Here is a 12,190-nt window from a genome sequence, read left to right as displayed (position 1 = left end):
GTTAGGCAAAGCAAAATTGTCTCTGACCTATGGGAACATTACCACTACTGATGCAACATTTTAAAAGAACTTAGTTATGTCTAGTCAATCTTCCAAGTGTATGTGGAATACTTCAGGAAATAAAACAAAGTGTAGTTGATAATATCTTTACACTAACATTTTCTCTTCATAACTGAATATTTAAATTCAGTTTTCACAATACATGAAATAATATAATATTTGTCATGATAAAAATACAATCAATCTCATTTGTTTACATTTTTTCATCTTTGAATTTTGAGTGGCTGCAATATTGACACTGTAAAAATAAAATACAAGCATTTAGCTTATCATATTGCTTAAAAAACCCAAAACCCAAAAGTCTAAGCTTACTGTGATATCAAATGCAGTTTCATCTTCCAGGGCAGACTGTATTCTGTCTCTAGAAAAAAAAGTGCAAAAGGTTAATGATTAAAATAAAGCTGAGAAAATTCAGCAGAATGCATAATAAGTGAAAGCATTTAAAAATACCTTTAGAAAAATGTTCTTTTAAAAAATACTAGAAGTTGCAAAGGTAAAAAGAATATGCATGTTTACAACTTTCATTTCTGTAAATAGATAAGACATACGTATCAGCACCTAGTTCCATAAGCAGATTGTTAATAGGTACTTAATTGCTTTGCTACATATTTAGATACTCATAAAAAATATATCCAAGAAAGTCAGCTCAGTGCAAAAACATAACGTGCTTTTCAAAGGAATTACCTATAAAGCGAGGACAACAGTCTCCAAGTTACCATCTCCTGCTTGAGAAGCCACAAGACACTGGCAGTTTTTGAAAACTTTTGCTGTCCAGGAGTTGCCCGATAAACTATTTTCCCTAGTATATTCACCTGAGGTAAATAAATGGATACATAGTTAATATTCCCCATCATTATAGTTTTTTCCTAAGCCCTTATAGCAATCTTTTCATTATCCTGAATGCTTTCAACAAGTTTGATTACCATTTCTTCAAAATAGGTAGATGATACTCCACACCATAAATTCCCTTAACTTATTAATAAAAATAATATTAACACAGCCTAGACGCCATAAACCAAGAGAACAGCTTTGTTTTGCAAGGTGCTGTACAAATCCAGGATAAAAATAGCTTATGTTGATCAATTAAAAGGCACCAAAAGACTGTGAGGAAGCGAAGGCAACCACTGGATAACAAACAAAACAAACAAAAACCATAACACTAAAATCCCCAACTTTCTTCCATATACATTAATATCTCCTCCTCTGGAGACATTCAAAACCCGCCCCTGGATGCCTTCCTGTGTAACCTTATCTAGGTGTTCGTGCTCCAGCATGGGGATTGGACCAGATGATCTTTCGAGGTCCCTTCCAATCCCTAACATTTTGTGATTCTGAGAAGGAAAATAAATGTGAACTTGATCATTCTGTGAGATGGTGGACCTTCCGAGCTGAAATGGAAAAGAAAGTCTCCCACCAAATGAAGATAGACCTCTCATCTGCTTCCCACTTGGGCACATAATTGTGGGATACACCTCATTAAAGATTTCAGCATTGTTCAACTCAGCCCCAACAACAAATTTGCACAAAACAGGGCTAGCAACCCTCTACCAAAAATGTATTTTGTTAACATAGACACAGGTGTGAAGTCACTTAAAAAAATAATCCGCCCACCTCCCTCTGTTGTGATCCATATTAACAGAAGAATCACAATTTCTTCCTTTCAAATTGTCAATCCCTGCTGATCCCAAACTATCAGTCAACAGCCAATCAAATAAAAACTGTGTCTAAAAGCAGACACACCTTAGATCTAACATTTAGTCCTCTACTACCAGCTTGTTAGTAATGTAGCAGAAAACTCCTAAAACATCATAATATAATGATTTTATTTACTTATACCTAAGAGAAATAAGTACTTTTTAATCCAGTTTATTATCATTAACAAAAAATCTATACATCTGCTCATGTTTATTGTCTCTTGACACTTGCAGTGGAATGGCATCCAGATGACATTTTTAGCATTCAGCAAGCTACACAACGGGTATTCCTGTGCCAAAGTAGTGTATGAGGAGAGAGATGCTATTCAATGCCAGTGTTCAGTGACTCATAAGACTGCAACCAGCTGGAAGACTTAAATTATCTATGTTAAGCACTGTGACTTCTCAGCTTAAAGAAAAATAGCTATACTATTTAGGGAAGAGACTGTAAAACAGTTTAGGCCAACAACATCCTGGCTTGCATCAAGAACAGTGCGGTCAGCAGGGCTACAGAAGTGATTGTTCCACTGTACTCGATGCTGGTGAGGCCGCACCTTGAATACTGTGTTCAGTTTTGGGCCCCTCATCATAGAAGGACATTGAAATACTAGAGAGAGTGCAGAGGAGGGCGAGGAAGCTGGTGAGGGGTCTGAGTCTGATGAGGAGTGGCTGAGGGAACTGGGGCTGTTCAGCCTGGAGAAAACGAGGCTGAGGGGAGACCTGATCACTCTCTACAACTACCTGAAAGGAGGCTGTAGCACGGAGGGTGTTGGTCTCTTTTCTCAAGTAGCAACTGATAGGACAAGAGGAAATGGCCTCAAGTTGTGCCAGGGAAGGTTCAGATTGGATATTAGGAAAAAATTCTTCACAGAAAGGGTTGTCAGGCATTGGAACATGCTGCCCAGGGAAGTGGTGGAGTCACCATTCCTGGAGATGTTTAAAAGGCATTTAGACAATGTTCTTCGGGACATGGTTTAGTGCTAGAGTTAGGTTATGGTTGGACTCAACCCTGAGGGTCTCTTCCAACTAAAATGATTCTATGATTCTATTCTAAAATAAATTAAAAAAACCAAGCAAACTACTTACCTGACTGCTACAAATACTTTCATACTCATCCACGAGATCGAAAATGGTAGTTGATGTATGCTTCAAGAAGGAATGCAGAAAATCTGAGTACATGCTCATAGTAGCTAGAACAGATTAAAGAAGAAACAGACACATTAATCAGACACAACTTTGTAAAAAAAGCCTCGACATGCTACAAAAAAAGTCCTTCTGATGAGAAGGCATCTTGTCTTTCATAAATCTAAATGAGGACAATGATGACACGAACTATTTATATCCCATGAAGTCAGAAGAACTTATCAGCTAAAACAGTGAGATACACAAAAGCTATGAGGTAAGTCAAATAATCCTAAAACTTTTGCTGTAAACACGTCATCTGGGAAAGTTTTAACAAACTCTTGTGTATCTCCACAAAATTAATCCAGTTTGTGTCTTACATCACCAGAGCATCCTACTTGTCCCATCAGGTTCCACAGAAGACAGAAACTCTCAAAACCCCAATAACTGGAAGAGATTAACTTTTTGAACTTTTCAACACAGAAAAAAACCCCAAAGCAACCATATATTGATATTCCACAAATAAAAAATGCAGTCAATTATTATGAAAACTTCAGATTGTCTCACCAGCTTCCCCAGGATCATCCTCACGCAACAGCACAGCGCTCATTGTGACATCTTCTGTCATATTGGACACGTCTAGATTTGCAAACATTCCTGTCTGCTGAGGCGAAAGTGCCATTGTCCAGCTACTTTCATCCAACTAAAATCATAACAACAACATAAGGAAAATAAATAGCAATCTCAGACTATTATAAGCCTAGCTCAAAGATTTTCATTCCCTATGAATGGTATAAACAGAGCAATTCTAAAAATTTATGGTGAAATAACTGTCATTAGGTAAGGTGCAACTATGTTTTTAAGAAATGCCTCTGAAAAGATATAACCTGGAAAAAGGAAATTCTCAATGTTTTTTTCAGGAAACAACTAAAGTAGAAGCTAATCTAATAAGATGACCTGCTTCAGAACACTGTATCATTTTTAATCTTAAAACAAATAATCACTCTAAACTTTCATTTCTATTACGCTTTATGCTAAATGTTCACTAGGTATTCTGTCATTCAAAGTAAAAAGAGACAGAATAACATTGACTAGGTTGTAAAGCAGCTGTCAAAGTTAAACAAAATAGTTAACATTTGGATCAGAAACATTTACCAGCCTTTCAGCCTTCTTTGTGCATTGCCCAAAACCACTTGTTTGAATGAAGCAATATATGTTTAAAATAATAGCAAGTATCAGAATATTAAAGGGGGAAATAAAGACATACCTATATCTTTCTGGGGCTATTTCAGGGGAGGTATTTGATATTAGACATTAGAGCAGCAAAATGGCCAAAACAGAAGATAGACTGTACATATACTGCACTGACAGGACAGCCTCCTATAGCTGTTTCCATGACAGCAATTGCTTTCTCAGCAGTAATTAATACTACACAGAGACCTAGAGATGTGCTATTGGTTGATTCTTTTTCCAGACTCTTAAAATGGTCCCATCCAAACAAGTATGAACAGGGAACCAGATGACATTGCTGCAGAGGCTTCTTAAGCACATCCAAAAACTGTGAACATATACCTGTTAGTCTTCCTTTCACACCCCTGTTTCTACCCACAGTGTTCCTCTCTGCCATTATTACCCTCTATCCAACTGTAACAGAATGCTACAGCATTCCGATGGTAGAGTGAAAATAATGAGAAACTCAGTTCCAGTAAAATCATGTCAGGTCTCTGAGGAAAATACAAGGGCTCATGAGTGTTCTTATCTACCAGCAAGTAAATTTCCACAAGACACAATTTTAAGTCCTTTTTCCATCACCCTCCTGTGAAAGTCTTTGTCTAGTCCCAAGTTTCCCCCTCCTAATCTAAACTGGATTCAAGTCAGAGCACTAAATGCTAACCTAAAATGTACTCCACTCACAAAACACCAGTTACAGAATGACAAGAGGCTCTGAATGAACAGAAAAGTGCCACTGTCAAGAGCTGTATACATGTTGATCAGCTGGGCCCCAGAACCTGATTAATTTAAAGAAACAACCAGAAGGGAGAATGAATTAAAATGCACGCAGAGAAAGACACCTTAACTTGTTTTGAGTTAATTTAAAAATAAATCGAGATAAAATACTTCAGACATCCCTACTGATGACTTTGCTAATCAGTGTTTTTCCAAAGACATCTTAGTAGAAGATAATCAATGTCATCTGAAAAGTCATCAGAAGACGTCGTTCTTTGAAGTCCAAGCTTTAACAACAAAGTGAAGCCTAACACTGGAGAGTGCTAAAATCAGAAAAATTCTGAAGATTTAACTTGCTGACATCAAACAATTGTCTTTGAAGAATTTGTAAACAAGGGAAGTCAAGATTTTTGTAGTCACAAGCTGATGTTATAAGGACTAGCTTAACACACATGTTGTATTTAACAAGTTCTTAAATGCCTCTATTATTCCTCACTGCATCATCTCAAAGAACACCGCAGTGATAAGTAATACTAGTAGCAAGCACCAACAGTAGTACTAGCGAGCTTGTACCACCCACAGTTTGTCCTTAGTGCAAACAACACTGAAACACTGTAATCTTGTAGTTTCTTACCAGTTTCACAGGAATAAAAGGGGAAAAAGGTGCTCTAACCACCTTACCATTGACAGATTGCCGTAAAGTCCAGGAGATGGTAGAATCAGAGGCGATTTCCCTCCTGTTCCCAGGATGGCGGACATATCTGATGACTTCATGGAGCTTCGAGTTAGTGCAGTACCTGAAAGAGAGAGAGCCTTTTCTGAGAAGAAAAAGTATTTAAAGCCACTATGCTTTATCAAGGAGCTCCAAAGGAACCCTTACAACGGATATTGAAGTGTTCATGAAATCCTTCTCAGTCACAGAAGAAACAGACAAACCAACCCAAGGAGAAGTAACTTGCTGCTGTCCATCTTCATTCTCCTTTCATTAGAAGGCTTGTACCAAACCCACAAATGCCAATTATAAAAGAAAAACAAGTCTTAGGCCAAACAACACTTAGAAATAAGGAGGTTAATTACCAATAATGGAAATTCATAATCTTCACATCTGATTACACTCGAGTTAAATAAACACTCTATTGACCAAGTCTGGAGCATACTCAAGCCCTAGTTTTTCAGGCAGAGCATGTATAAACATAAAGACAAAGCCTATCTATTGTCATTTCAATTCCTCCTCAAGACCAGCAGCATTCCAGATAGAAGCATGAAACCAGGTTGAAGCTGAGTGTATATGTGCACCAAATATGTGACACACCTTCACTAGTGTTCACTGGTAAACACACACCCTGACCACAAATAGCAATACATCTTCAGTTGCTCTTTTTTGGAAATTGGTCTCCAAACCCTTGAAGCAAAAGGCAACCACAAGTCTGCTCTACCAAGCACTACATCTGCTCCAGATACTCCTGCACACCAGGAATATGTGACCCATCTTAAACACAGTGACATCGCTTTGCAAGACAATAAATGCCACATCCTATGACAACAGGCAGCTCCACCACAACAGACCTTCATACAGCCCAAACACCACAGAATTTGCATCAAGACAGTGGCTGCTTTGGTCCCCTTATCAATAATAAACAGCGTGGGAAGCCATCTAAAAACATTGGTTACATCGAGGCTGTGACGGCCAAACCAGGAGCTGTGTCAACAGTGGTAAAGAGGGAACGACACAGTCCCAAGGTTTTGTTTACGAATTTGGAGAGTGAAGTGGTTGTATAACCCTCAACAGCAGTTCTTGATAACAAGACAGCTTCAGTCAGCATTGAGATCATTTATGTTTCCTATTGGACTTGAGGACTGTTTGAATGAGAGGCAAAGATGCCTACAACAGCATATACAACCACAAAATAAAGAGCATGTCCAGGGTGTCAGACTCCATCCAGTTTGGAAGAAGATCAAAAGCCTATAGCACTTTCTTTTTTTTTTTTCCCCCCCAGTGACTGAGGTAAATAGAATTTTCTTGGAATGCCCTCAGTCCTGAAAATCACCAGGAGTGTATCTCATCAGATCCCTGACACCTTCAAATTAGAAGGGGGCAAGGTTATTGCGAACAGGCACAGAAAACCTGGAAGGCTTCATATCAATAGGTAGATTTGGTTTTCCATGCATCACTTTCACACAGATGGAGAAAGATGAAGAATTAAAGGTTTCTGTCCTTGTATTAGCACGTATCTTGAATCACCACAAATTTTCCCTAAACTCTTGAGACCTGAAAGTCAGGCACATGGAAGATCAAAGAGATAAATCAATTTCCAATCTGTAGAGACAGAATTATGGCTGCTAACATTAACGGTCTGACTCTGAAGTTGTAGATCAAAGCATTTAAATGTTAATAGGTCATCCTTCTCCCCTCCATACCCCCTTCTACCCATATGATACAACACACTCAAGGGTTAGGAATTTATGGGATGGCAGAAAATAACTATGTTCTATAATCCTCAAATACAGTTTCTAATATCCCCAAATCCACACTTAAGAGCAAAAAACCTTGTCCTTAGGAAGGGAGATAATGGATGCAGTTCATCTGAACACTTTAAATGTTCCATTGTAGGAATAGGACTGTACAAGAGGAACAGAAACAGAAGTGAAAATGCCAATGCGTTGTTTGTTGCATAATATTCAGACAGTTTGAAAGAGAAGCAGCTCTAGCCTATGTAGTAGATGACACTTGTGACTCAGAAAATCTGTACAAAGCAGTGGCAGAGGTAAAACAGAAGCAAGCCAGGAAGCCAAGGAGAAATGCAGGGTTGTAAGGAAGAAGCGCGGCAGTCTTTGGACGTGCAGGCATGTCAAACAGTAAACCTTTTGAAAGGAGTGCCTGCCCACTCATAATGCTGTTTGAATAAAGTTTATCACAAATCATAGCCACACATGTGGATAATTGTCAGCTGTGTTTAGGGAAGCTTGCAGAGAGAATCATTATTAAGAAATGAGAAATCATCCTTCTGAAGTCTGTTAAAAAACAGATGGTAGGTTTACAGAATATGTGCTGTCTAGAAACATCTGATGTAACATCTCTATGATGACCAGCCATACAAATGAACAGAACCGCTCAATATTAAAGCTTCTTGATCAGAGTATTTTGCATCTGTGACCTCTACTTTCAACTGACTCTGTATTTTCGAGGGCAGCTGCTGCACAAGCAAACTGTATGCTACCTCTTACTGGAATTCTGTACTGTTGAACTTTCTGAAAACAGATAGAAACTTCAGAGTGACAAAATCATGGCAAGCTGTTAGATCAACATGCTAATGGAAATAAAGATCTTCACTGATGACAGATAACGGTCAAGATGGTATGCACATGTTCTAATTTGAAAATAAAAGTGAGAAAAGAGCTACTTGATTTTGAAGTGCTCTCTGACCATCACAGTATGACACACAACGCTTCTCTCTCAAAAAAACTAACACATCACCCATCTACAAGCAGTCCTGAAAGGAGGATGTGGAGCAGCAGAAGGTACAACTATCCTCTTGGAGCTTGCTGGAAAGCACACTGACTAGATGATGATGAATAACAGGAATCCCTTATATAAATGTCTGAACGATGACAAAATAAAGACTACAAGAGACTGTGACAAAGAAAAGGGAGGTAAACCCTGGTGATGACATGGAAATGTGAGGAATGGGCATGTTTCCTCACTTTAGCCACAACTAGTGAGGGTGGCTCTAAAAGGATTACAGACCTTTTCACAGTATTTTTAGTGTCAAGTCAACACTAAGAACAACTTGCAGGTTCATTGTGAGAGCTGTCAGTGCTGACACACAAGTAGCTCATGCTTGAGAAGGCGGCTGATGCTATCAGCATTTGTCTTTGCTGCTGGCTGCCAAAAGAGAAGCCACTAGATATTACACTAAATGAGATGAAGCAGAGGCTACACAGAACTTGCCAGGAACCCTCTCTGGAACTTGGTATCTTAGCACTAGTGCCAGTTTGGGAATAACCCCCACCACACACCTAATACAGGTCAGATGATGGAGAACACAGGGGCTGAGATTGTGAGGTTTCAGGGCACCCTGCTCCTAGCCACCATGTGTGGTTCCACAGCCTTTCTGTGAGATGTACTGTCTAATTTCTCCTGCTAGCAGAGAGGGAAATCATTTACTGAGGCAAATAATAAATACACCTGGTAGAAACGTCATCATCAGAATTAACCTGTCACAAAGAAAAAGGATGGAAAAACACCTGAAGAGACTTTACATGACAGACACTACACAACAGACAATCTTGAAGAAATAAAACCTCCTGCGAAGGAAACAACAACCTAGATTGCTGACTAGTAAGGCAAGAATCAGTTTCAACATGGTACATCAGAGAAACTGAAACAATATTGGACATACTCTTGTGCCAAACAAAGAAAACGAAGCTCAAACACCCTCTAAAAACTGAAAGGCAAAAATCCATTGGCATTCAGCAACAGCATAAATATATAACATATGAATATATATGTTGACTGCTACTAGATTGTTTTTTTCGTATTTATAAATGTATTTAACTTCAGAATCACAGAATCACCAAGTAATTGAGGTTGGAAGGAACCTCTGGAGATCATCTGCTCCAAACCACCCTCCTCAAAGTAGTGTCAACTAGAAAAGGTTGCTCAGGACCTCATCCAGTCAGCTTTGGTTACCTCCAAGGACAGAGACTCCACAGACCATCTGGGCAATCAGTTCTAGCATTCTACCACCCTTACAGTAAAAAAAGTTTTTTATTATGTTTAAACAGAATTCCCTGTATATCCTGTTCTGCCTTTGTCTTTTCACTGGGCACCACCAGGGAGAGCCTGGCTGTATTTTCACTTTCTCCCATCAGGTATTTATATACATTGACAAGATCCCCTCAAGCCTTCTCTTTCCCAGGCTAAACACAATCCCAGCTCTTCTCAGCCTTTCCTCATATGTCAAATGCTCCAATCCCCTTATCAACTTTCTGGCCCTTCATTGGACCCACTACAGTGCATCCATGTCTTTCTCCTTATGAATTGTTATAAATTATGAAGTCCAAGCATAATATTCCTTTAACTAAATACTAAAGAAAATAGTCTTACCTGGCTGGCGAAGTAATGAATTAGGAGTTCGGGAAATCAACTGTCCTCTGGGCATCATGTTTCCAATAGTGTCATCCAGGGATGTAAGAACTGATTAATAAACAAGTTAAGAAACAGTCTCCTAAACATGCTTTCGGGTCTATGCAAAATGATTGTGAATACTTGGAAAGGGAAAACAATTTGCTGTAGCTCAAATATTATGAAGATTACACATCTTGTCTTTCAGACTAAAGCAGAAAGTCCCACTCATAAATCTGAATTTCATCACAAAACGTTTCACCAAAAGCTTAAAAGCTAGAGGGCTAAAAGGGATGCTGCAAAGTAAAGTTCAGAAACATGAGCACAACAGGTCTGGGACTCCTCATTGCTCATAACTGCTCAGATCAAAGGGATTACTTTTGCCCATGAGGAGTTTCTTTATACTACATAAACCATAACAAGAAAATCTGAGACTGAATTCTCTCTCAGTTCCAGGATGCTGATGGCTTTAACAAAAAAGTTTCTGTTTCTCTACTTTGCTTCTTCCTGGCAGCAACCAGGGCCAGTGCTCTAAGTATGGTTTACTAAGAAGCAGTGGTGTAAAAGTTTCAGTATCCTACGTTATATCAGTGTCCAAGATGATCATGATTCTTAGGGACAATATAATCAGGGCAAATATCTCCCTAGTTTTATTCTGCTTGCAAAAAGCAGCAAGACAAGCAAATGTACTGAATTCCTTTGCTATCATAACCAGAAAAATACCATTATATTAGCTGTCAAATGACACACTATTTTTTTTTATTGTAAATAAGTGGTGAGAAAAAATTCTGTGGAAATACAAATCTATGTCTGTGCACTCCTCTTGCTATTACTGTGGATGGAAAGTTAAGATACACTAAATAATCACAATACTCTGGATAACATAATACATGCAAAAGAGCATAAAACCATAAAATGGAGTGAAGAAAACTTCTATGTTTCAAAAAATCAGAGATGGAGTTAGCTATGGCTGAAACAGTTCTCTAAGCTGATGTCAACCTGAGTTCATAAGCCCATAAAAACCATTAAAAAACCCACACTACACAAATGTGATGGCACAAGTTTAGGAGGTAGGCAATGCAACATCCCTGCAAATATATTTAGCCCACAACCAAAATAATCAATCTAAATGTAGTCAAGAACTGACCATACAAGCATTTCAACAATCTCTTACTTTCCCTAAAGTCCATTGAATAACCTGTTCTGAACCATCACTACAACAGCTTTGACATGGTTTGAGACAACAATGGGGGGAAAAGGAGCAGAGGAGAAAACTCCATTCAGAGGAAATACTACTCTGTGAAAAGGCAAAGAATTGCATCTTTTGGCTCACTCCTAAGTTCTGCTATAAAGGCCAAGTAATGTATGATATTGCTGAAAACAGAGTATTTTTCTAAATGAAACTCATCCAGATTTCCTAGTCATATTTCAGTCATTCATTAATAGCCCTCTCTACTAGTTTTTAGACATTGCAATCATAACTTTGTTTTTGAGCTTTTCTCCTTCTTAGTGCATGAAAATAGCACATAGAATACAGGCTACAGAAGGGGAAAATACGAGACAGTTCAATAGCAGAATTTTGACTGCAGAATACCTCACAAACCAGATAACAATTTCACATTGTATTCACATATTCCTCACTTTAAACAGGTATAAAACAAAGAGTAACTTACTGTATATTTGAAAACGATTCTCAACATGCTCAAAAATCAAAGCAGTGGTAAAATTACACACACCTTATGAGCATAGCAAGCAATGATTAAAGAGAAAATAAAAAAATCTTTACAGAAGAAGGATACTAGAAACTCTTTTCTGAGAGCCTTGCTTCCATCCAGGTCTGGCCATCTCTGCATCACGGGGGGTTGACACGTCTCCAAAACCATTTCTAGAGAACAGCAACATAGACACAAAGTAAGCAAGTGAATCCAAAGAGAACATACAAGATTTTTTTTTGTTACTTCAAGTAACTCCACAACTGGGAACAAAGTCTAAGTCACCTCTAACTATAGCATTGGCGTCCAGTTTCCTCTACAGAACATCTAGTTCTGCTCATCAGCTTGGGAAAATTAGTATTTCTGAGAACCCACACTTTGTTTCTCCTACACCACAATAGACTTTTTCTTATTTAAAAATAAAGCTAGTAAAAGACGCAACAGTATGAAATTCAACTGTGAACTGAAAAATTCCGTTGAAAGAATGACATGGTTTCACTCTTTTATTTTTTTTTTCTTCAGATACACAA

The 12,190-nt window shown here is 38.3% G+C and overlaps 1 protein-coding gene across 1 annotated transcript in view; it reads right to left on the bottom strand.

The window, feature by feature from the left end:
- NUP107 (nucleoporin 107) overlaps positions 1-12,190 on the bottom strand; it is a 31,361-nt gene that overhangs the window by 18,650 nt on the left and 521 nt on the right. The window contains exons 2-8 of the mRNA XM_065637829.1: positions 11,748-11,833; positions 9,931-10,020; positions 5,505-5,620; positions 3,444-3,579; positions 2,841-2,944; positions 745-872; positions 373-421 (exon numbers count right to left, since the gene is read on the bottom strand). Of these exons, the coding sequence (XP_065493901.1) occupies positions 373-421; positions 745-872; positions 2,841-2,944; positions 3,444-3,579; positions 5,505-5,620; positions 9,931-10,020; positions 11,748-11,833 (709 nt within the window). The remainder of the gene's footprint in view (positions 1-372; positions 422-744; positions 873-2,840; positions 2,945-3,443; positions 3,580-5,504; positions 5,621-9,930; positions 10,021-11,747; positions 11,834-12,190) is intronic.

The sequence above is a fragment of the Caloenas nicobarica genome, chromosome 1 (assembly GCF_036013445.1).
Source record: "Caloenas nicobarica isolate bCalNic1 chromosome 1, bCalNic1.hap1, whole genome shotgun sequence".
NCBI classification, from domain to species: Eukaryota; Metazoa; Chordata; class Aves; order Columbiformes; family Columbidae; genus Caloenas; species Caloenas nicobarica.
Note: the sequence above shows the minus strand (reverse complement) of the source record. Positions and strands in the feature narration are given on the sequence as shown.